The sequence below is a fragment of the Pseudophryne corroboree genome, chromosome 11, assembly GCF_028390025.1.
Source record: "Pseudophryne corroboree isolate aPseCor3 chromosome 11, aPseCor3.hap2, whole genome shotgun sequence".
Taxonomy (NCBI): Eukaryota; Metazoa; Chordata; class Amphibia; order Anura; family Myobatrachidae; genus Pseudophryne; species Pseudophryne corroboree.
In genome coordinates, this window is record NC_086454.1 from 129,030,885 (window position 1) to 129,053,540 (window position 22,656).

General features: G+C 47.1%; 1 protein-coding gene across 1 annotated transcript in view; it reads right to left on the bottom strand.

The window, feature by feature from the left end:
* LOC134969093 (synaptotagmin-A-like) overlaps window positions 1-22,656 on the bottom strand; it is a 166,435-nt gene that overhangs the window by 56,463 nt on the left and 87,316 nt on the right. The window contains 2 exon segments of the mRNA XM_063944802.1: window positions 6,227-6,276; window positions 6,279-6,612. Coding sequence (XP_063800872.1) covers window positions 6,227-6,276; window positions 6,279-6,612 — 384 coding nt within the window.

Here is a 22,656-nt window from a genome sequence, read left to right on the forward strand (position 1 = left end):
AGCTGGCAAGGCCGACTTGAAAAATCAGCGTGGGGGCACCTCTTCGAATTCCAGTTTGTAGCCTTGGGATACAATATCCATCGCCCAAGGATCCACGTCTGACAGAACCCAGACCTGGCTGAAGAGTCAAAGACGTGCCCCCACCGGTGTGGACTCCTTCAGTGGAGTCCCAGCGTCATGAGGTGGATTTAGTAGAAGCCAGGGAGGACTTCTGCTCCTGGGAACTAGCCGGTGCAGGCGCTCTCTTTCCTCTACCCATACCTCTGGCGAGGAAAGATGAGCCCCGACCTCTTCTGGACTTACGCGACCGAAAGGACTGCATCTGATATTGTGGAGTTTTCTTTTGCTGTGGGGGAACAAAAGGCAAAAAGGTAGATTTACCAGCGGTAGCTGTTGCAACCAGGTCCGCGAGACCTTCCCCAAATAAAACTTCACCTTTGTATGGCAAAACCTCCATATGTTTCTTTGAGTCGGCATCACCCGTCCATTTGCGGGTCCACAGGGCGCGCCTAGCAGAAATCGCCATGGCGTTGGCTCTCGAACTCAGCAGCCCAACGTCTCTTTGAGCGTCCCTCTTATATAAGACTGCGTCTTTAATGTGACCTAAGGTCAATAAAATGGTATCCCTATCTAGGGTATCAAGGTCAGCTGACAAGGTATCTGTCCAAGCTGCAACTGCACTACACACCCATGCCGATGCTATTGCCGGTCTGAGCAAATCACCTGTATGAGCATAAATAGACTTTAAAGTAGTTTCCTGTCTGCGATCAGCAGGATCCTTGAGGGCTGCCGTGTCCGGAGACGGTAGCGCCACTTTCTTGGGCAGGCGTGTTAAAGCCTTGTCCACCCTGGGTGAGGATTCCCAACGTACCCTGTCCTGTGCAGGGAAAGGATATGCCATAAGAATCCTCTTGGGAATCTGCACTTTTTTATCAGGAGTTTCCCAAGCTTTTTCAAATAACTCGTTAAGCTCATGGGATGGGGGAAAGGGTACCTCAGGTTTCTTTTCCCTATACATGCGCACCCTCGTGTCAGGGACCGAGGGGTCATCTGTGATATGCAAAACCTCTTTTATTGCAATAATCATATAATGAATACTTTTTGCCACCCTTGGGTGCAACCTCGCTTCATCGTAGTCGACACTGGAGTCAGAGTCCGTGTCGGTATCAGTGTCTGCTATTTGGGATAGGGGAAGTTTTTGAGACCCAGAAGGGCCCGGTGACCCAGCCAAAGCTGTGGATTGACTCCCTGCTCTTTCCCTGGACTCTGCTTTGTCCAATCTCTTATGTAATAAGGTCACATTTGCATTTAAAACATTCCACATGTCCATCCAATCATGAGTCGGCGTTGCCGACGTCGACACCATAATCATCTGCTCTGCCTCCTCCTTAGCTGAGCCTTCCGCATCAGACATGCCGACACACTCGTACCGACACCCACACACACACACAGGGAAATAGTTATAAGGAGACAGTTCCCCAATAAGGCCCTTTGGAGAGACAGAGAGAGAGTATGCCAGCACACACCCAGCGCCAACTGACACTGGAAAATAATGTTCCAGATAATAGCGCTTTTATATGAAATTACTGTGTAATACACTCACTGCGCCTTACAAGTGCCCCCCCTCCTCTTTTCAGCCCTGTGTCACCGTGTTCAGCAGGGGAGAGACCGGGGAGCCAGCTTCTCTGCAAATCTCTGTGGAGAAAATGGCGCTGGTTAATGCTGAGGGACCAAGCTCCGCCCCCTCCAGCGGCGGGCTTCGGTCCCGCTCAAAATATCTCAAACTGGCGGGGGATTTAAAGAATTACTGCCTCCGCAGTATCTATGCCAGATATAGAGGTTTAATTGCTGACCAGGGCGCCCCCCCTTCGCCCTGCACCCATCTGTGCCCGATAGTGTGTGTAGTGGTGTGGGAGCAATGGCGCGCAGCGAAACCACTGCGCGCTTACCTCAGTGAAGATCTGAAGTCTTCTGCCGCCTTGAAGTCTTCTTTTCTTCTTATACTCACCCGGCTTCAATCTTCCGGCTCTGTGAAGAGGATGACGGCGCGGCTCCGGGACAAACAGCGAGGGGAGACCTGCATTCCGACTCCCTCTGGAGCTAATGGTGTCCAGTAGCCTAAGAAGCAGAGTCCATCTCTTAAGTAGGTCTGCTTCTCTCTCCTCAGTCCCACGATGCAGGAAGCCTGTTGCCAGCAGTGCTCCCTGAAAATAAAAAACCTAACAAAATTCTTTATCAGAGAAACTCAGGAGAGCTCCCCTGTAGTGCACCCAATCTCCTCTGGGCACAGGATCTAACTGAGGTCTGGAGGAGGGGCATAGAGGGAGGAGCCAGTGCACACCCATTCTTAAGTTCTTTGTAGTGCCCATGTCTCCTGCGGAGCCCGTCTATACCCCATGGTCCTTACGGATTTCCCAGCATCCTCTAGGACGTAAGAGAAAAGGTGTGCCAATAATGATATTTAATATATTTATATGTTTTTATTTATGTATGTATTTATTTTTTACGGAAATAATCACTACAAAGTGTGTTGTTTTGAATAGTATTGCTGGTTCTAAATGTCTTGCTTAAACATGCCGAGAAATGTTGGGTTTTGCAAGCTGACACTTAAATAAATTTGTTCCCTGAAAGTGTACAAGCATCAAGCACCATATATGAAGACATCCCTATAAAACGATTCATAATCGATAAAAATGTTTGTGCGTCTGGAAAAGCATAAAAAGGTTAATTTTAATTTAGGAAAATTTATCATAAGCACCTGTTTGATAATTTTTTGACTTATCCTTATTTTATATGTTTGGATGTAGAAATGAGGGGGTGTCACACTGGGATGCAGTTAAATTACTGCCTGTCAGAACTCAGAATCCAGGATACCGACGTCTGAATCCCAACACCCGGTGAAATGCCGGCAGTCGAAATCCCGACCGAAGCCCCTATTTCCTACTCGGACCACCACCAGAGGGGGAATATAATAGTGTGGTGAGGAAAGCTCACCACTGGGCCCAATGCGTGGCAAGCACAGTGAGCCCGCGAGGCTGCTCGCTGCCGACATTCCGGCTGTCGGGTTTCCGGAGTCGGTCTCCTGATTGCTGGGATCCCGACAGCTGGCAAATCATACCGAACCCGTCACATTTATTTGGAGAGGTTTACATTAAATGTCTGGATTGAATTAACTTCGATGCTGCCTATTTTATATTTAAATATTGACTTTTGTTTTATTCATTTTTATGGTTTTAAAACTTGGTATAAATTAGTGGCTATGTTAACTTGAAAGGTAATAATATTTCTTATGTTTTGGGCAATGCATGTTATTTCACTTTTTCATAGACATCAATCCTAGCAGTTTGAATTATTAATTGATGTGAATGATTTTAATTCTTGAAACGGTATATTGTACTGACAGGAGCATAACCAGATAGTAGGACTTATAGGATTGCTATTCTTGTTATGAGCTAAAAGCCACCAAACGGTCATAGTGGGTGCTACCAGACACTGTCCTAGTTATACAGATGGGTCTCTTTATATTTTTGCTTGCCCTGCAGCACGCTGCAGCATGTATGCCGTGAAAAAGGGGCCCACCGGTGGGCGAGTGCACAACATTCGCACCCACAATCCCATAGGAGTGCATGGTGTGTACAGTGCTGCAGCATGGCGTACTGTGTTGGGCATATGCACGGAAATTCGCATGTTGTGCCGCGCTGCCTTCAACAACGTAAGTCGACACTTCTGTATTCTTAGCATGAGTGCACACAAGGCGATATGTCATCCAATCTCGTGGACCAAAGCGACATATCATCCACATCTTGTGTGTACCTGTTATTGTAAGCTCCTGTGGGTCGGTATGCTCCTGGATGCGGCTATTGAATTATATATTGTGCGGTCGCATGCTACAGTATATCGTACAATCTATCCTACATTGGTATTCCCGTCAGCCGCAATCCCTGTCGTCGTAATGTGTACCCAGCCTATGACATGTTAGTGTACATAAGGTAACAAGTACTGTGCTTTGTCACAGAAAGTCATGGGACTCCAGTCTGTATGTAAATAGAATTTGGTCTCATTATGACTGTATTATTACCTTAAACATACTCAGTGCTAAAGTTTGTTTTGAGACACCTGAATTGACCAAAATCCCATAACTGATTATGTCCTAAGAAATAAATTTGTAGTTTTATTGTCAGGGACATCTGAACTGGAGAAAAAGATTGACGGAATGTCTGCTAAATCTTCTAATTTTTTTTTTTTGTATTCCATCACATATTGTTTATAGAAAAATATAATCCTAAATTATACCTTTGATGCAAATATTTTCTAGATTGACCTGGATTATCGGTTTCTTATTACCAGTTATTTAAATAGCGCACACATTTTCCGCAGCGCTTTACAGAGAATATTTGGCCCCTGACTTCAGTCCCTGCACCAGTGGAGCTTACAATCTACAGGGATATTCCCTGCCACATGTACATCACACACATTCAAGCTACTTTATTTTGCTTGGAGCCAATTAACTACCAGTATATTTTTGAATTGTGGGCAGGGCCGTTTCTAGCCAATTTTGGCTCCCAGTGCGAGATTTAAAAATGCGCCCCCCCCCCCCCCCACCCCCCTATTCACATAAAAAAAAAATGCGCCCCCCCATAGATATAAAGAGTGAAATCTCCCGGCAAGGGGGCGTGGCCTCGTTAAAATTGGCGTGGCTTTGTTGAGATGGGCGTGGCCTCATCTGATCTCGTCATCACGGCCACCACAGGATAAAAAAATTAAATGAAAAAAGTCCTCGTTTTACACGTTACAGCAGGCACGCGACCCCATTTTACACAGCACGGTAGGCAAGTGTCCCCATTTTATACATTGCGTCAGGCACGTGCCCCCAATTTACACACTGCGGCAGGAAAGTGTCCCCATTTTACACATTGCGGCAGGAAAGTGTCCCCATTTTACACATTGCGGCAGGCACGTGCCCCCATTTTACACATTGCGGCAGGCACGTGCCCCCATTTTACACATTGCGGCAGGCACGTGCCCCCATTTCACACATTGCGGCAGGAAAGTGTCCCCATTTTACACATTGCGGCAGGCACGTGCCCCCATTTTACACATTGCGGCAGGAAAGTGTCCCCATTTTACACATTGCGGCAGGCACGTGCCCCCATTTTACACATTGCGGCAGGAAAGTGTCCCCATTTTACACATTGCGGCAGGCACGTGCCCCCATTTTACACATTGCGGCAAGAAAGTGTCCCCATTTGACACATTGCGGCAGGCACGTGCCCCCATTTTACACATTGCGGCAGGAAAGTGTCCCCATTTTACACATTGCGGCAGGCACGTGCCCCCATTTTACACAGTACGGCAGGTGGGGGGGGGGAGGAAGGGAGGGAGAGAGAGGGAGGGAGAGGGAGGGAGGGAGGGAGGGAGAGGGGCTGACTTACATTTGAAGCGGTTCTTCCCGCTCTTCAGCAGCCTCTCCCTCGTCTGTGCGGCGCCGCCGCCGGCCGGCTTGGCTCCCCCTTCTCCCTCCTCCCGAGTGCCCAGCTCGGGGGGTGGGGTTTCGCGGAATGACGCAATTGCGTCGTGACGTCATGACGCAAACGCGTCATTCCACGAGACCTTGCCCCCCGAGCTGGGCACTCGGGAGGAGAGGGGAGGAGGGTTTCAAAGTCCTCAAAAAGTGCCGCGGCGGGCGCCCCGTGCGGTTGCATGGCTCGCCCGCCGCAAGAAACGGCACTGATTGTGGGAGTAAATCGGAGTACCTGGAGGAAATCCACACAAGCATAGGGAGAATATACAAACTCCACACAGTTGGGGCAAAAGTAGGAATTTAACCCATGACCTCAGTGCTGTGAGGCAATAATGCTAACCATTACGCCGTCCATTTTGCTGCATCTTGATTATATCCATATTATGGTTCAATAATAAAACAAACTCAGACTAAGGTGACCAACACTTGTAAATGTTACAGAATAGACATTTCATGTTACTATACAATGTGTGTGTGTATGTGTGTGCGATCAAATGAAACAGAATTGATTGATGGAAAATTTTGTATGGTAGTACAGGATGTAAGTCAGTTATTGCACTAAATAAGTGTTCCTGAACTCTCCTACTTTCACACCAATTACTCAATAGGCATACAAGTTAAATCCTGAAAAATGTATTGACAGTATATTTTTGCCTTTATAGTTTAAAATGTTGACATTAAGCAAGTAGATTTTATAGTCCATACCTCAAGTTTTAGGCTTACATTTGACAACTGGTGATCCTTTAGTGACAATGAGATTCATCAAATATTGGGTGTCTACTGTTTTTCACCACTCTGGTTTCACATTCATGAAGAACAGACTTTACTTCAGATTTTGGATCATCGACTTTGGCGAAAAATCTTATCTTGACAAATGGGTCTCTGCTGTGTTCTGGAAGGTCAGTGGCTTCAAGGACATGGAGCAGCAAGGTCATAGTCTTTTTATTATAATAAAGTGAAAACTTGAGCTTCCCTCTGAACCTATGAGGTTGATCGGTGTCACTTCCCAGGTCATCTAGACTCTCTGTACTGGGAGGTGAAGGGGTTAGATGCACTTCTAATTTTTCCATTTCTTTCTGCATGAGTTGGATCTGTAGTAGCATGAGAAAATGACACAATAGTGTAAATTGGATTTCAGTCACTTATAAACAAACAAATGCCCACATTTCAGCAAGAAGACACTTTATTTTCACCATACTGAGATCAAAAGGGAACATGGTATACATTTTTCAGTTATTTGGACAACCAGACTTTAAACTGTTAATGCAAGAGCAAGTCGGTCTCAAGCTAACCAGTCATTTTCCAACACTAAACCAACATTGATAAAAGCAGTATAGATAATACAGGTGTTCCTCACACACCTAGCCTCTTTTTGACATATGGTGCAAGATGTTTGGTGTGACATAGATGCTTCGCCATGGGTAGTGAAGCATTCTTTTTTCTTTTTCCTAAATATTACATCTTATACCCCTTTCAAACATCGTTAGAATCCAGGTGTTTGCCGGGCCTCAGCTAAACTACCCGGGTCTCGCGTATATCTGAAAGACAACCCTTCTATTGACTTGTTTTTTTCCCGGGACTTACGTCCCTAGCAGAGACGTGCAGTGGGGTGAGGACAGGTGAGACAGAACCTTTTCTTTCATACTTACATTTGTGCCAGAGTTTTGACTGTAAAAAGTTTATGAAAAATACAAAGAATAGGTTAGAAATATCTTCTTTGTATTATTCTAATCATTTTTATAGTCAAAACTCTGGAGTAAAAAGTCTATGGCAGGTGAGGCAGTGCCTCCCCAACCTATCTTTTCCACACATCTCTGAGCAAAACTCAGCAAATTTCCAGGAGTTTATACCTCTGCACTTTTGCATACTGCCCACATGTACCCTTTGGCACATATATTGTGTGTAAATCTGGCTCTGGAGCCATTTACCTCACTGAACGTCCCTGCAGGCCCGCCATCAGGGGGGAGCTGCGGGCACAGATGTCCCGGGCCCTGTCTCTATAACAGAGAGGAGAGGGCCGGGGCAGCTCATGCCGCTGTTCACCTGCCGCCATGCTCCGCCCACTTTTCATAACCGAGTTCTGTCACAGAAGGGGGAGAGGACGCTGTAAGGTTCTATTGTAAGTGTCCCTCCAAAAATGTCTGCCGCCTCAGAGGAGACCATTATTAAAGATACTAGAGAATGCTCCTCTAGTATCTATAATAACTGTCTCCTCTGAGGCAGCGGCCATTTTGGCAGGGACTTTCCAATAGAAGTTTGCAGCATACTCACCCCCTCCTGTAACAGTGCCAGATCTCGTCATGAAAAGGGGGCAGAGCTACACAGGATTAGGCTGCTATCATATCTGCTACAGCTTCGGCCAGCCAGTGATAGGTAAGTTGAGGGAGAGTGAGCGGTAGAGAGAAAGTGTGGGTATGTATATGTATAAACACATTATATATATATATATATATATATATATATATATATATATACGGACCCAGAAGAAAATGAAAGGGGGGAGGGGGCACCATGATAGGGGAACGGTAATAGTTATATTTACATGCACCTAAGGCACGCGTGCTCCCAGATAAGGGGTGTGGTATCACAGGGGGTGTGGCCCCACAGAATACACCATCAGGTAATGATTGGCTGTAGGAGCGCATCCCTGCTGGTTTATTGTCAATGTTTCACCCTGATGAAAAGGCTGATTGGGCCTTGAAATGTTGGTCACCTGTTCCATTAGTTATGGGAGCTTGGAAGGCACCCCAGCACAATATCATTATTAAAGATTTTAGTTGGTGGTGGCAGGTACAGCATACCTTGTTTTGGGCACTGCACTGAGACTCAGACTGCAGGACACGAACTGCCCATGTTTAATTAGCAGAAGCAGAAGCAGCATAAGACATCTGCAGGACAGCCCTGTCACAATCACTTGGGCTGCCTTCTCAAAGCCGAGGCTGAGTTTGACTGCACCTAGCATGGTGGTAAAGGAAGTGGAGGAGGAAGCGCTGGGAAAATGTGCGGTGCACTGAGGGCTAATGAAGCCTCGATGCTGGCATTTGAACCCCACGCCTGGGCTGGACTCTGTCCGGCTGGCAGTGGGTGAGGTAGGTTGCGGTGTGATCAGTGGGCCTCCCCATTTGTTATCACACGGACTTGTTGTTAGAGCCACGGCAGGTCCTAGTGCCTGCCTGCTTATTTATCAAATCTGACTGACGGAAATAGCAGTAGTGCTGCTGCTGTTCTCCTTTTGAAAAAAAAAAGAAGTCATAAATGACAGGGGGGGCACGGGCCCGAGTGCCCCCCCCTGGATGGAGATATATATATATATATATATATATATATACACACACACACACACACACACACACACAAATATAGAAAACCACAGCACTCGCCACCCCAGAAGCGGGGTGCAGTGTCTGCACTCACCACTCATAGGGTGGGGTGCATGCAGCCCATGGCCACCTACCCAAATACATACAAATAGAAAATTCAGCACTCACCATAGCAAGCTCACTTGTCCTCACAACATCAATAAATAAATGATGGGGGTTAGTTAGTGAATTGGCCAATGCACGGAAGCCTGCATACCGCTCGCCAAGGTACCCCACCTTCATGCAGGTCCTACACTACCACAAAGCCTTAAGAATTAAAACCTGGCAAATTTTCTATTTGTATATTATATATATATATATATATATATATATATATATATATATATATCCTGCCTATTTTGTGAGTCTAGGGCCACCGAGGTTCTGATGGCAGCCCTGCATCCCTGGTCCCTAGTAGACAACACATGTTAAGTCTGAATGGTGCAACCCTGCATTTTACTCCCTGGTCGCACCTAGAAACGTCTAATTGGCCAGCTGGGACTGCCTGGAGGGGGACAGGGAACCTGCTGCAGTGTGTAAAAGCAGCTGGTGCACCCTAGCTACAGGGACACTGCCCATTGTGGAGAGGGCAAAAAAAGGAGTGTGTATGAGTGTGTGCGTGTGCGTAGGAATGTAAAATGTAGAAAACCAGGGCAGACCTGGCTTTTGTCTGAAAGGGGTTGACCCAGGATTTTCCCTGGTCTCAAGTGTAGTGTGAAAGGGGTATAACCCCAAGTTTTGGATAAGGTTAAAAACACAAGTTATAGGTCTGAAAAGTGGTATTAGTCGCATAATAGCCACATACAAAGTTGCTTACAGTGTACCAGGGATGATTGGTTCTGACTTTTGTCATAGAAGAATTGGTATAAAACGTGTATAAGGCATACTTGCCGACACGTTCCGCCGGCCAGTCTCACGCTCCCCCAGACAGCCTATCCAATGTCCCGGATTCTCCCAGCCCCGCGTGAAATCCGGACCGCGCATGCGCAAATCCGGATGCTTTAGGGGCGGAGCGGAGCTGCACTGAGCAGATCATACTAGTGGTGCATTGTGGTGGCATTGGCAGCGACAGCAACGGATCCTTCCCCTGGTACTCCCGATATATTTGAGAGCCGCTGGTAGTTGGGAGGGGGAGTGAGGTGGGAAGTGACCTGTCGCAGGGAGAGAGGCTGCTGGGAGCTCGTCGGAGAAGCTGGAGAAAGAGTGCCTGGTCCTCCATGGTGAGTGACTGTGTTTCTACGCATGGGTGGGGGAGAAGCAGTGCAGGAGACATCGCACGGGAACAGCCTGAGCACAGAAGCCTGACACTCGGCTCCAGACAGCGCTGCCTGCAGACACCGTCCCCTGTTTAACCCTGCACTGACCATAGTTCTTCCCAGTGAAGTACGGAGGAGTGTTTCACTACAGCCCACAAAACTGCAGACACCCACTAGAGATGTGCACTTGAAATTTTTCGGGTTTTGTGTTTTGGTTTTGGGTTCGGTTCCGCGGCCGTGTTTTGGGTTCGACCGCGTTTTGGCAAAACCTCACCGAATTTTTTTTGTCGGATTCGGGTGTTTTTTTCAAAAAACCCTAAAAAACAGCTTAAATTATAGAATTTGGGGGTCATTTTGATCCCAAAGTATTATTAACCTCAAAAAACATAATTTCCACTCATTTTCAGTCTATTCTGAATACCTCACAATATTATTTTTAGTCCTAAAATTTGCACCGAGGTAGCTGTGTGAGTAAGATAAGCGACCCTAGTGGCCGACACAAACACCGGGCCCATCTAGGAGTGGCACTGCAGTGTCACGCAGGATGGCCCTTCCAAAAAACACTCCCCAAACAGCACATGACGCAAAGAAAAAAAGAGGCGCAATGAGGTAGCTGTGTGAGTTAGATAAGCGACCCTAGTGGCCGACACAAACACCGGGCCCATCTAGGAGTGGCACTGCAGTGTCACGCAGGATGGCCCTTCCAAAAAACACTCCCCAAACAGCACATGACGCAAAGAAAAATTAAAGAAAAAAGAGGTGCAAGATGGAATTGTCCTTGGGCCCTCCCACCCACCCTTATGTTGTATAAACAGGACATGCACACTTTAACCAACCCATCATTTCAGTGACAGGGTCTGCCACACGACTGTGACTGAAATGACGGGTTGGTTTGGACCCCCACCGAAAAAGAAGCAATTAATCTCTCCTTGCACAAACTGGCTCTACAGAGGCAAGATGTCCACCTCATCATCATCCTCCGATATATCACCGTGTACATCCCGCTCCTCACAGATTATCAATTCGTCCCCACTGGAATCCACCATCTCAGCTCCCTGTGTACTTTCTGGAGGCAATTGCTGCTGGTCAATGTCTCCACGGAGGAATTGATTATAATTCATTTTAATGAACATCATCTTCTCCACATTTTCTGGAAGTAACCTCGTACGCCGATTGCTGACAAGGTGAGCGGCGGCACTAAACACTCTTTCGGAGTACACAGTTGTGGGAGGGCAACTTAGGTAGAATAAAGCCAGTTTGTGCAAGGGCCTCCAAATTGCCTCTTTTTCCTGCCAGTATAAGTAAGTACGGACTGTCTAACGTGCCTACTTGGATGCGGTCACTCATATAATCCTCCACCATTCTTTCAATGGTGAGAGAATCATATGCAGTGACAGTAGACGACATGTCCGTAATCGTTGTCAGGTCCTTCAGTCCGGACCAGATGTCAGCATCAGCAGTCGCTCCAGACTGCCCTGCATCACCGCCAGCGGGTGGGCTCGGAATTCTGAGCCTTTTCCTCGCACCCCCAGTTGCGGGAGAATGTGAAGGAGGAGATGTTGACAGGTCGCGTTCCGCTTGACTTGACAATTTTGTCACCAGCAGGTCTTTGAACCCCAGCAGACTTGTGTCTGCCGGAAAGAGAGATCCAAGGTAGGTTTTAAATCTAGGATCGAGCACGGTGGCCAAAATGTAGTGCTCTGATTTCAACAGATTGACCACCCGTGAATCCTTGTTAAGCGAATTAAGGGCTCCATCCACAAGTCCCACATGCCTAGCGGAATCGCTCACTTTTAGCTCCTCCTTCAATGCCTCCAGCTTCTTCTGCAAAAGCCTGATGAGGGGAATGACCTGACTCAGGCTGGCAGTGTCTGAACTGACTTCACGTGTGGCAAGTTCGAAAGGTTGCAGAACCTTGCACAAACGTTGAAATCATTCTCCACTGCGCTTGAGACAGGTACATTCCACCTCCTATATCGTGCTCAATTGTATAGGCTTGAATGGCCTTTTGCTGCTCCTCCAACCTCTGAAGCATATATAGGGTTGAATTCCACCTCGTTACCACTTCTTGCTTCAGATGATGGCAGGGCAGGTTCAGGCGTTTTTGGTGGTGCTCCAGTCTTCTGTACGTGGTGCCTGTCCTCCGAAAGTGTCCCGCAACTCTTCTGGCCACCGACAGCATCTCTTGCACGCCCCTGTCGTTTTTTAAAAAATTCTGCACCACCAAATTCAAGGTATGTGCAAAACATGGGACGTGCTGGAATTTGCCCATATTTATTGCACACACAATATTGCTGGCGTTGTCCGATGCCACAAATCCACAGGAGAGTCCAATTGGGGTAAGCCATTCCGCGATGATCTTCCTCAGTTGCCGTAAGAGGTTTTCAGCTGTGTGCGTATTCTGGAAACCGGTGATACAAAGCGTAGCCTGCCTAGGAAAGAGTTGGCGTTTGCGAGATGCTGCTACTGGTGCCGCCGCTGCTGTTCTTGCGGCGGGCGTCCATACATCTACCCAGTGGGCTGTCACAGTCATATAGTCCTGACCCTGCCCTGCTCCACTTGTCCACATGTCCGTGGTTAAGTGGACATTCGGTACAACTGCATTTTTTAGGACACTGGTGAGTCTTTTTCTGACGTCCGTGTACATTCTCGGTATCGCCTGCCTAGAGAAGTGGAACCTAGATGGTATTTGGTAACGGGGGCACACTACCTCAACAAATTGTCTAGTTCCCTGTGAACTAACGGAGGATACCGGACGCACGTCTAACACCAACATAGTTGTCAAGGCCTCAGTTATCCGCTTTGCAACAGGATGACTGCTGTGATATTTCATCTTCCTCGCAAAGGACTGTTGGACAGTCAATTGCTTGGTGGAAGTAGTAAAAGTGGGCTTACGACTTCCCCTCTGGGATGACCATCGACTCCCAGCAGCAACAACAGCAGCGCCAGCAGCAGTAGGCGTTACACGCAAGGATGCATCGGAGGAATCCCAGGCAGGAGAGGACTCGTCAGAATTGCCAGTGACATGGCCTGCAGGACTATTGGCATTCCTGGGGAAGGAGGAAATTGACACTGAGGGAGTTGGTGGGGTGGTTTGCGTGAGCTTGGTTACAAGAGGAAGGGATTTACTGGTCAGTGGACTGCTTCCGCTGTCGCCCAAAGTTTTTGAACTTGTCACTGACTTATTATGAATGCGCTGCAGGTGACGTATAAGGGAGGATGTTCCGAGGTGGTTAACGTCCTTACCCCTACTTATTACAGCTTGACAAAGGCAACACACGGCTTGACAAATGTCTGCATTTCTGGTGAAATACTTCCACACCGAAGAGCTGATTTTTTTGGTATTTTGACCAGGCATGTCAACGGCCCTATTCCTCCCACGGACAACAGGTGTCTCCCCGGGTGCCTGACTTAAACAAACCACCTCACCATCAGAATCCTCCTTGTCAATTTCCTCCCCAGCGCCAGCAACACCCATATCCTCCTCATCCTGGTGTACTTCAACACTGACATCTTCAATCTGACTATCAGGAACTGGACTGCGGGTGCTCCTTCCAGCACTTGCAGGGGGCGTGCAAATGGTGGAAGGCGCATGCTCTTCACGTCCAGTGTTGGGAAGGTTAGGCATCGCAACCGACACAATTGGACTCTCCTTGTGGATTTGGGATTTCGAAGAACGCACAGTTCTTTGCGGTGCTTTTGCCAGCTTGAGTCTTTTCAGTTTTCTAGCGAGAGGCTGAGTGCTTCCATCCTCATGTGAAGCTGAACCACTAGCCATGAACATAGGCCAGGGCCTCAGCCGTTCCTTGCCACTCCGTGTGGTAAATGGCATATTGGCAAGTTTACGCTTCTCCTCCGACAATTTTATTTTAGATTTTGGAGTCCTTTTTTTACTGATATTTGGTGTTTTGGATTTTACATGCTCTGTACTATGACATTGGGCATCGGCCTTGGCAGACGACGTTGCTGGCATTTCATCGTCTCGGCCATGACTAGTGGCAGCAGCTTCAGCACGAGGTGGAAGTGGATCTTGATCTTTCCCTAATTTTGGAACCTCAACATTTTTGTTCTCCATATTTTAATAGGCACAACTACTAAAAGGCACCTCAGGTAAACAATGGAGATGGATGGATACTAGTATACTTATGGATGGACTGCCGAGTGCCGACACAGAGGTAGCTACAGCCGTGGACTACCGTACTGTGTCTGCTGCTAATATAGACTGGATGATAATGAGATGAAATCAATATATATATATATAATATCACTAGTACTGCAGCCGGACAGGTATATATATTTATTATGTAATGACCGATGACGGACCTGCTGGACACTGTCAGCTCAGCAGCACCGCAGACTGCTACAGTAAGCTACTATAGTAGTATGTATAAAGAATAAAGAAAAGAAAAAAAACACGGGTAGGTGGTATACAATTATGGATGGACGAGCGACTGCCGACACAGAGGTAGCTACAGCCGTGGACTACCGTACTGTGTCTGCTGCTAATATAGACTGGATGATAATGAGATGAAATCAATATATATATATAATATCACTAGTACTGCAGCCGGACAGGTATATATATTTATTATGTAATGACTGATGACGGACCTGCTGGACACTGTCAGCTCAGCAGCACCGCAGACTGCTACAGTAAGCTACTATAGTAGTATGTATAAAGAAGAAAAAAAAACCACGGGTAGGTGGTATACAATTATGGATGGACCAGCGACTGCCGACACAGAGGTAGCTACAGCCGTGGACTACCGTACTGTGTCTGCTGCTAATATAGACTGGATAATAATGAGATGAAATCAATATATATATATATATATATATATATATATATATAATATCACTAGTACTGCAGCCGGACAGGTATATATATTTATTATGTAATGACTGATGACGGACCTGCTGGACACTGTCAGCTCAGCAGCACCGCAGACTGCTACAGTAAGCTACTATAGTAGTATGTATAAAGAAGAAAGAAAAGAAAAAAAAACCACGGGTAGGTGGTATACAATATTATATATATATTATATACAATTATATATATATATATATATATATATATTAAACTGGTGGTGATTATTAAACTGGTGGTCAGGTCACTGGTCACACTATCAGCAACTTGCAAGTAGTACTCCTAAGCAGACAATCACAATATATATTATACTGGTGGTCAGTGTGGTCACAATGGCAGTGTGGCACTCTGGCAGCAAAAGTGTGCACTGTACGTTATATGTACTCCTGAGTCCTGCTCTCAGACTCTAACTGCTCCCCACTGTCAGTGTCTCCCCCACAAGTCAGATAATATACAGTCACACTATCTATCACTTCAGCAAGTAACTAGTACTCCTCCTAATGCTCCCCAAAATTACTACTGTGTCTCTCTCTACTGTCTCACTCTCTTCTCTATAAACGGAGAGGACGCCAGCCACGTCCTCTCCCTATGAATCTCAATGCACGTGTGAAAATGGCGGCGACGCGCGGCTCCTTATATAGAATCCGAGTCTCGCGATAGAATCCGAGCCTCGCGAGAATCCGACAGCGGGATGATGACGTTCGGGCGAGGCGGGAAGATCCGAGTCGCTCGGACCCGTGTAAAAAAAACATGAAGTTCGGGCAGGTTCGGTTTCCGAGGAACCGAACCCGCTCATCTCTAACACCCACCCAGGATTCAGACACACTACAACCAGTCTGGAGACTTAAAAGCAGGTGCCTACTTAAATAAGCATTTGTTTGGGTGATACACTGGTTCTGCATGTGGACTACTAAAGAAAACATTGCTAATTAGAACATATTACTAGAGCACATAGTGAAACACCCTATACTGACATTTTATATGATTATATTGATTTATTGTATGTTTTTTATGGTTTATGATCCTGACCCACACTCTGATGAGGCCTCTTGCAACCAGATGGAGTTACAAAAGGCCTGCCCGCCGCTCCATCTGCATCAAAGGGATTCCTACCCGTCACATGCAACAGCCACTGCTCGCACTCAATAAAACACCTAGGAACTGCCGTGGTGGCAGTGGGTGTCAGTACAGGTGAGGCCACTGCTCCTTGGACTCCAAAGGACCCACTGAAGGGGCGGAAGAGGCAAGAAAAGGCTGCGGGGGGGGGGGGGGGGGGGGAGGTTAGCGTTATGCTGTGGGTGCAAAAGGATAAGTTTAGGCTGCGTGGGAGGGAGAGCTAGGCTGCGCAGCAGGGATGGTTAGGCTGCGCAGGAAGGGGGGGTTAGAGTGAGTGGCAATAGACACGCCTATAGGTGGAGCCAGACCCGCCATTTAGGCACAGCCCCCTCTGCGGCGGGCTGCGCGATCTCTCATACCGTATAGAGGCCCACATTCCGAGTTGATCACACGTAGCAACTTTTTGATGCTCGTGCGATCAACTTGACGCCGCCTATGGGGGAGTATATTTTAGCATAGCAGGGCTGCGATCGCTTGTGCAGCCCTGCTATGCTAAAAAAAAGCTTCCTGCAAAACAAGACCAGGGTCAGACTTACCCTCTGCGACAGATCCAGCGACAAAGGTCCCGGGGGTTGACGTCAGACAAACGCCTGGACACACCTGCGTTCGTATCTCCACGCCTGGAAAACGTAGAGTATCCACCTGTCGAAGTCGAAAATATAATACCCACACGCATCACGTGCAAACACCACACAGACTGGCCTCCGTGCATGTGCTTGTTCTGCCGTGCGTGCGCATACCTGCATGCTTCATACATTGGCTCACGAAGCCCTGCATATTAGCGTGTGGTATGAGTAAATACTAGAGATGAGCGGGTTCGGTTCTCCGAGATCTGAACCCCCCCAAACTTCACCTATTTTACACGGTTCCGAGGCAGCCTCGGATCTTCCCGCCTTGCTCGGTTAACCCGAACGCGGCCGAACGTCATCATCCCGCTTTCGGATTCTCGCGAGATTCGTATTCTATATAAAGAGCCGCACGTCACCGCCATTTTCACTCGTGCATTGGAGATTGAACGGAGAGGACGTGGCTGCGTTCTCTCCCTGAAAAGCTCCGTATCTGTGCTCAGTGTGCTGAAAATATCTGTGCTCAGTGTGCTGCAAATATCTACGTTCTCTGCCTGAAAACGCTCCATATCCGTGCTCAGTGTGCTGCATTTTGGTGACCAGCAGTACACATAGTACAGTACAGTAGGCCATTGCTGTATCTTGCAGCTATGTGTCAAGTATACCATCTCTGTGCTGCATTATTGTGAGCAGTATATAGTAGGACAGTGCAGTATTTTGGTGACCAGCAGTATACATATAGTACAGTACAGTAGGCCATTGCTGTATCTTGCAGCTCTGTGTCAAGTATACCATCTCTGTGCTGCATTTTATTGTGAGCAGTATATAGTAGTACAGTGCAGCATTTTGGTGAGCAGCAGTATACATATAGTACAGTACAGTAGGCCATTGCTATTGATATATTACTGGCACATAATTCCACACATTAAAAAATGGAGAACAAAAATGTGGAGGGTAAAATAGGGAAAGATCAAGATCCACTGCCACCTCGTGCTGAAGCTGATGCCACTAGTCATGGCCGAGACGATGAAATGCCATCAACGTCGTCTGCCAAGGCCGATGCCCGATGTCATAGAAGAGAGCATGTAAAATCCAAAAAACTAAAGTTCAGTAAAATGACCCAAAAATCTAATTTAAAAAAGTGTCTGAGAAAAAGCGTAAACTTGCCAATATGCCATTTACGACACGGAGTGGCAAGGAACGGCTGAGGCCCTGGCCTATGTTCATGGCTAGTGGTTCAGCTTCACATGAGGATGGAAGCACTCATCCTCCCGCTAGAAAAATTAAAATACTTAAGCTGGCAAAAGCACAGCAAAGAACTGTGCGTTCTTCTAAATCACAAATCCCCAAGGAGAGTCCAATTGTGTCGGTTGCGATGCCTGACCTTCCCAACACTGGACGGGAAGAGGTGGCACCTACCACCATTTGCATGCCCCCTGCAAGTGCTGGAAGGAGCACCCACAGTCCAGTTCCTGATAGTCAAATTGAAGATGTCACTGTTGAAGTACACCAGGTAGAGGATATGGGTGTTGCTGGCGCTGAGGAGGAAATTGACAAGGAGGATTCTGATGGTGAGGTGGTTTGTTTAAGTCAGGCACCCGGGAAGACACCTGTTGTCCATGGGATGAATATGGCCATTGACATGCCTGGTCAAATTACAAAAAAAAAAAAAAAATCACCACTTCGGTGTGGAATTATTTTAACAGGAATGCGGACAACAGGTGTCAAGCCGTGTGTTGCCTTTGGCAAGCTGTAATAAGTAGGGGTAAGGACGTTAACTACCTAGGAACATCCTCCCTTATAAGTCACCTGGAGAGCATACATCAGAAGTCATTGACAAGTTCAAAAAATTTGGGTGACTGACAGCGGAAGCAGTCCACTGACCACTAAATCCCTTCCTCTTGTACCAAAGCTCCTGCAAACCACACCACCAACTCCCTCAGTGTCAATTTCCTCCTTAGACAGGAACGCCAATAGTCCTGCAGGCCATGTCACTGGCAAGTCTGATGAGTCCTCTCCTAACTGGGATTCCTCCGATGGATCCTTGAGTGTAACGCCTACTGCTGCTGGCGCTGCTGTTGTTGCTGCTGGGAGTCGATTGCCAGAGGGGAAGTCGGAAGACCACTTGTACTACTTCCAGTAAGCAATTGACTGTCCAACAGTCCTTTGCGAGGAAGATGAAATATCACAGCAGTCATCCTGCTGCAAAGCGGATAACTCAGGCCTTGGCAGCTGTGTTGGTGTTAAACATGTGTCCGGTATCCACCGTTAATTCACAGGGAATTAGAGAATTTCTTGAGGTAGTGTGTCCCCGGTACCAAATACCATCCAGGTTCCACTTCTCTAGGCAGGCGATACCGAGAATGTACACAGACGTCAGAAAGAGAGTCACCAGTGTCCTAAAAAATGCATTTGTACCCAATGTCCACTTAACCACGGACATGTGGACAAGTGAAGCAGGGCAGACTCAGGACTATATGACTGTGACAGCCCACTGGGTAGATGTATTGCCTCCCGCAGCAAGAACAGCAGCGGCGGCACCAGTAGCAGCATCTCGCAAACACCAATTCGTTCCTAGGCAGGCTACGCTTTGTATCACCGCTTTCCATAAGAGGCACACAGCCGACAACCTCTTACGGAAACTGAGGAACATCATCGCAGAATGGCTTTCCCCAATTGGACTCCCCTGGGGATTTGTGACATCGGACAACGCCACCAATATTGTGCGTGCATTACATGTGGGCATATTCCAGCACGTCCCATGTTTTGCACATACATTGAATTTGGTGGTGCAGATTATGTAAAAAAATTACAGGGGCGTGCAAGAGATGCTGTCGGTGGCCCGAAGAATTGCGGGCCACTTTCGGCATTCAGCCACCGCGTGCCGAAGACTGGAGCACCAGCAATCACTCCTGAACCTGCCCCGCCATCATCTGAAGCAAGAGGTGGTAACGAGGTGGAATTCAACCCTCTATATGCTTCAGAGGATGGAGGAGCAGCAAAAGGCCATTCAAGCCTGTACATCTGCCTACGATATAGGCAAAGGAGGGGGAATGCACCTGACTCAAGCGCAGTGGAGAATGATTTCAACGTTGTGCAAGGTTCTGCAACCCTTTGAACTTGCCACACGTGAAGTCAGTTCAGACACTGCCAGCCTGAGTCAGGTCATTCCCCTCATCAGGCTTTTGCAGAAGCAGCTGGAGAGATTGAAGGAGGAGCTAAAATGGAGCGATTCCGCTAGGCATGTGGGACTTGTGGATGGAGCCCTTAATTCGCTTAACCAGGATTCACGGGTGGTCAATCTGTTGAAATCAGAGCACTACATTTTGGCCACCGTGCTTGATCCTAGGTTTAAAGTCTACGTTGTATCTCTTTTTCTGGCAGACACAAGTTTGCAGATGTTCAAAGACCTGCTGGTGAGACACTTGTCAAGTCAAGCGGAATGTGACCCGTCAACAGCTCCTCCTTCACATTCTCCCACAACTGGGGCTGCGAGGAAAAGGCTAAGAATTCCGAGCCCACCCGCTGGCGGTGATGCAGGGCAGTCTGGAGCATGTGCTGACATCTGGTCAGGACTGAAGGACCTGCCAACGATTACTCACATGTCGTCTACTGTCACTGCATATGATTCTGTCACCATTGAAAGAATGGTGGAGGATAATATGAGTGACAGCATCCAAGTAGGCACGTCAGACAGTCTGTACGTATACTGGCAGGAAAAAGAGCCAATTTGGAGGCCCTTGCACAAACTGGCTTTATTTTACCTAAGTTTCCCCCCCTCCGGTGTGTACTCCGAAAGAGTGTTTAGTGCAGCCGGTCACCTTGTCAGCGATCGGCGTAGGGGGTCACTTCCACAAAATGTGGAGAAGTTGATGTTCATCAAAATGAATTATAATCGATTCCTCCGTGGAGACATTCACCAGCAATTGCCTCCAGAAAGTACACTGAGACCTGAGATGGTGGATTCCAGTGGGGACGAATTAATACTCTGTGAGGAGGAGGATGTACACAGTGAAAGGGGTGATGAATCGGACTTTGAGGAGTAGATGGACATCTTGCCTCTGTAGAGCCAGTTTGTGCAAGGAGAGATTGATTACTTTTTTTTGGTGGGGGCCCAAACCAACCAGTCATTGTGCATGTCCTGTTTATACAACATAAGGGTGGGTGAGAGGACCCAAGGACAATTCCATCTTGCACCTCTTTTTTTATTTATCTCTGCATCATGTGATGTTTAGGGCTAATTTTTTTTAAGTGCCATATTGTCTGACACTGCAGTGCCACTCCTAGATGGGCCAGGTGTTCGTGCCGCCCACTTGGGTCGCTTAGCTTAGTCATCCAGCGACCTCGGTGCAAATTTTAGGACTAAAAAAAATATTGGGGGTAATTCCAAGTTGATCGCAGCAGGAAATTTTTTTAGCAGTTGGGCAAAACCATGTGCAGTGCAGGGGGGGCAGATATAACATTTGCAGAGAAAGTTAGATTTGGGTGCGTTATTTTGTTTCTGTGCAGGGTAAATACTGGCTGCTTTATTTTTACACTGCAATTTAGATTGCAGATTGAACACACCACACCCAGATCTAACTCTCTCTGCACATGTTATATCTGCCACACATGCAGTGTACATGGTTTTGCCCAACTGCTAAAAAATTTACTGCTGCGATCAACTTGTAATTACCCCCATTATGAGGTATTCAGAATAGACTGGAAATGAGTGGAAATTATGGTTATTGAGGTTAATAACACTATGGGATCAAAATTACCCCAAAATTTTATGATTTAAGCTGTTTTTGAGGGTTTTTTTTTTTAAAAAACACCCGAATCCAAAACACACCCGAATCAGACAAAAAAATTTCAGGGAGGTTTTGCCAAAACGCGTCCGAATCCAAAACACGGCCGCGGAACCGAATCCAAAACCCGAAAAATTTTCGGTGCACATCTCTATTAAATACGGTAGCATACGCATTCGCATAGAAAAGCCGCAAATACATATCTGATATTTTATCCACATAGTGCATAATTTACACATAGTCTACACGCACCACAACAGCAAGTTACATTTGCTTCAGAGGTATAGCAACAGAGGGATTCAACTTTACAGGATGTGATGGGACAGAATTAGGTTAAGACATGGTGTTTGGTATCCAGATGTACAGTAGTTCAAGGGCAATATTCTGATCACAGTTTGCAGAATGTAGCATGCTCCGCGCATAGATATGCACAGTAATATAATATTAATATCTCACTGTACTTACTGTACTCCTGATATTTGGCGGGAACCCAGTGGAGAACACCTGCAAGTGCACCTGGACCAGGCATCTCCCACCTATTCAAACCGACCTATGACCCCTCATGTACTGTAAATGACCAGCCCTCTGACCTATGAAAGAAGAGCTTACAGTTTCCTTTGTACTATGTTTTGGACAAAAGTATAAAAGCCAAGCCTCCTGGCCGGTCCCAGTCTAATTCTCTGAAGGTCATCTTGCTAGACTGACTGAGGACCGGATCCGGGTGGCGCAGGCAAACTAACATATGTATTCATTGGTTGTAGCTTTTTTCTTGTATTGTTGCATTTCTGTTGTACCCCCTTTTTAAGTAAATATTTGTTGCTGCTTTGGACCACAACCTAACATATACAATTGGTGTCGCATTCCATTCCTGTTAGTGTTTTTAAAGTGTATTCAGTCGCACGTGTAGCTATATTGTGCTCACAGCGTGACGGCGTGCTTACGCAATGTGTACGCATTCATAGAGGTTTATCGCACACACTTAGCGGTCGCAGCGGCCCGAACATTTGTGTATTAAGGTATTGCTTTTTCCTAAAAGTTAAGCGAACTTAACACGCCCTGGAACACCTCACCGCTGTCAATCTTCTTGCGATCGTGCTAGCGATCACTTTCTTCTGGTCGTTGCCGTCGCTGGGCAAGGACGTGTGTGCGCTTTGCGGGTGCCGCGAATGTGCAGTTCTGACCAG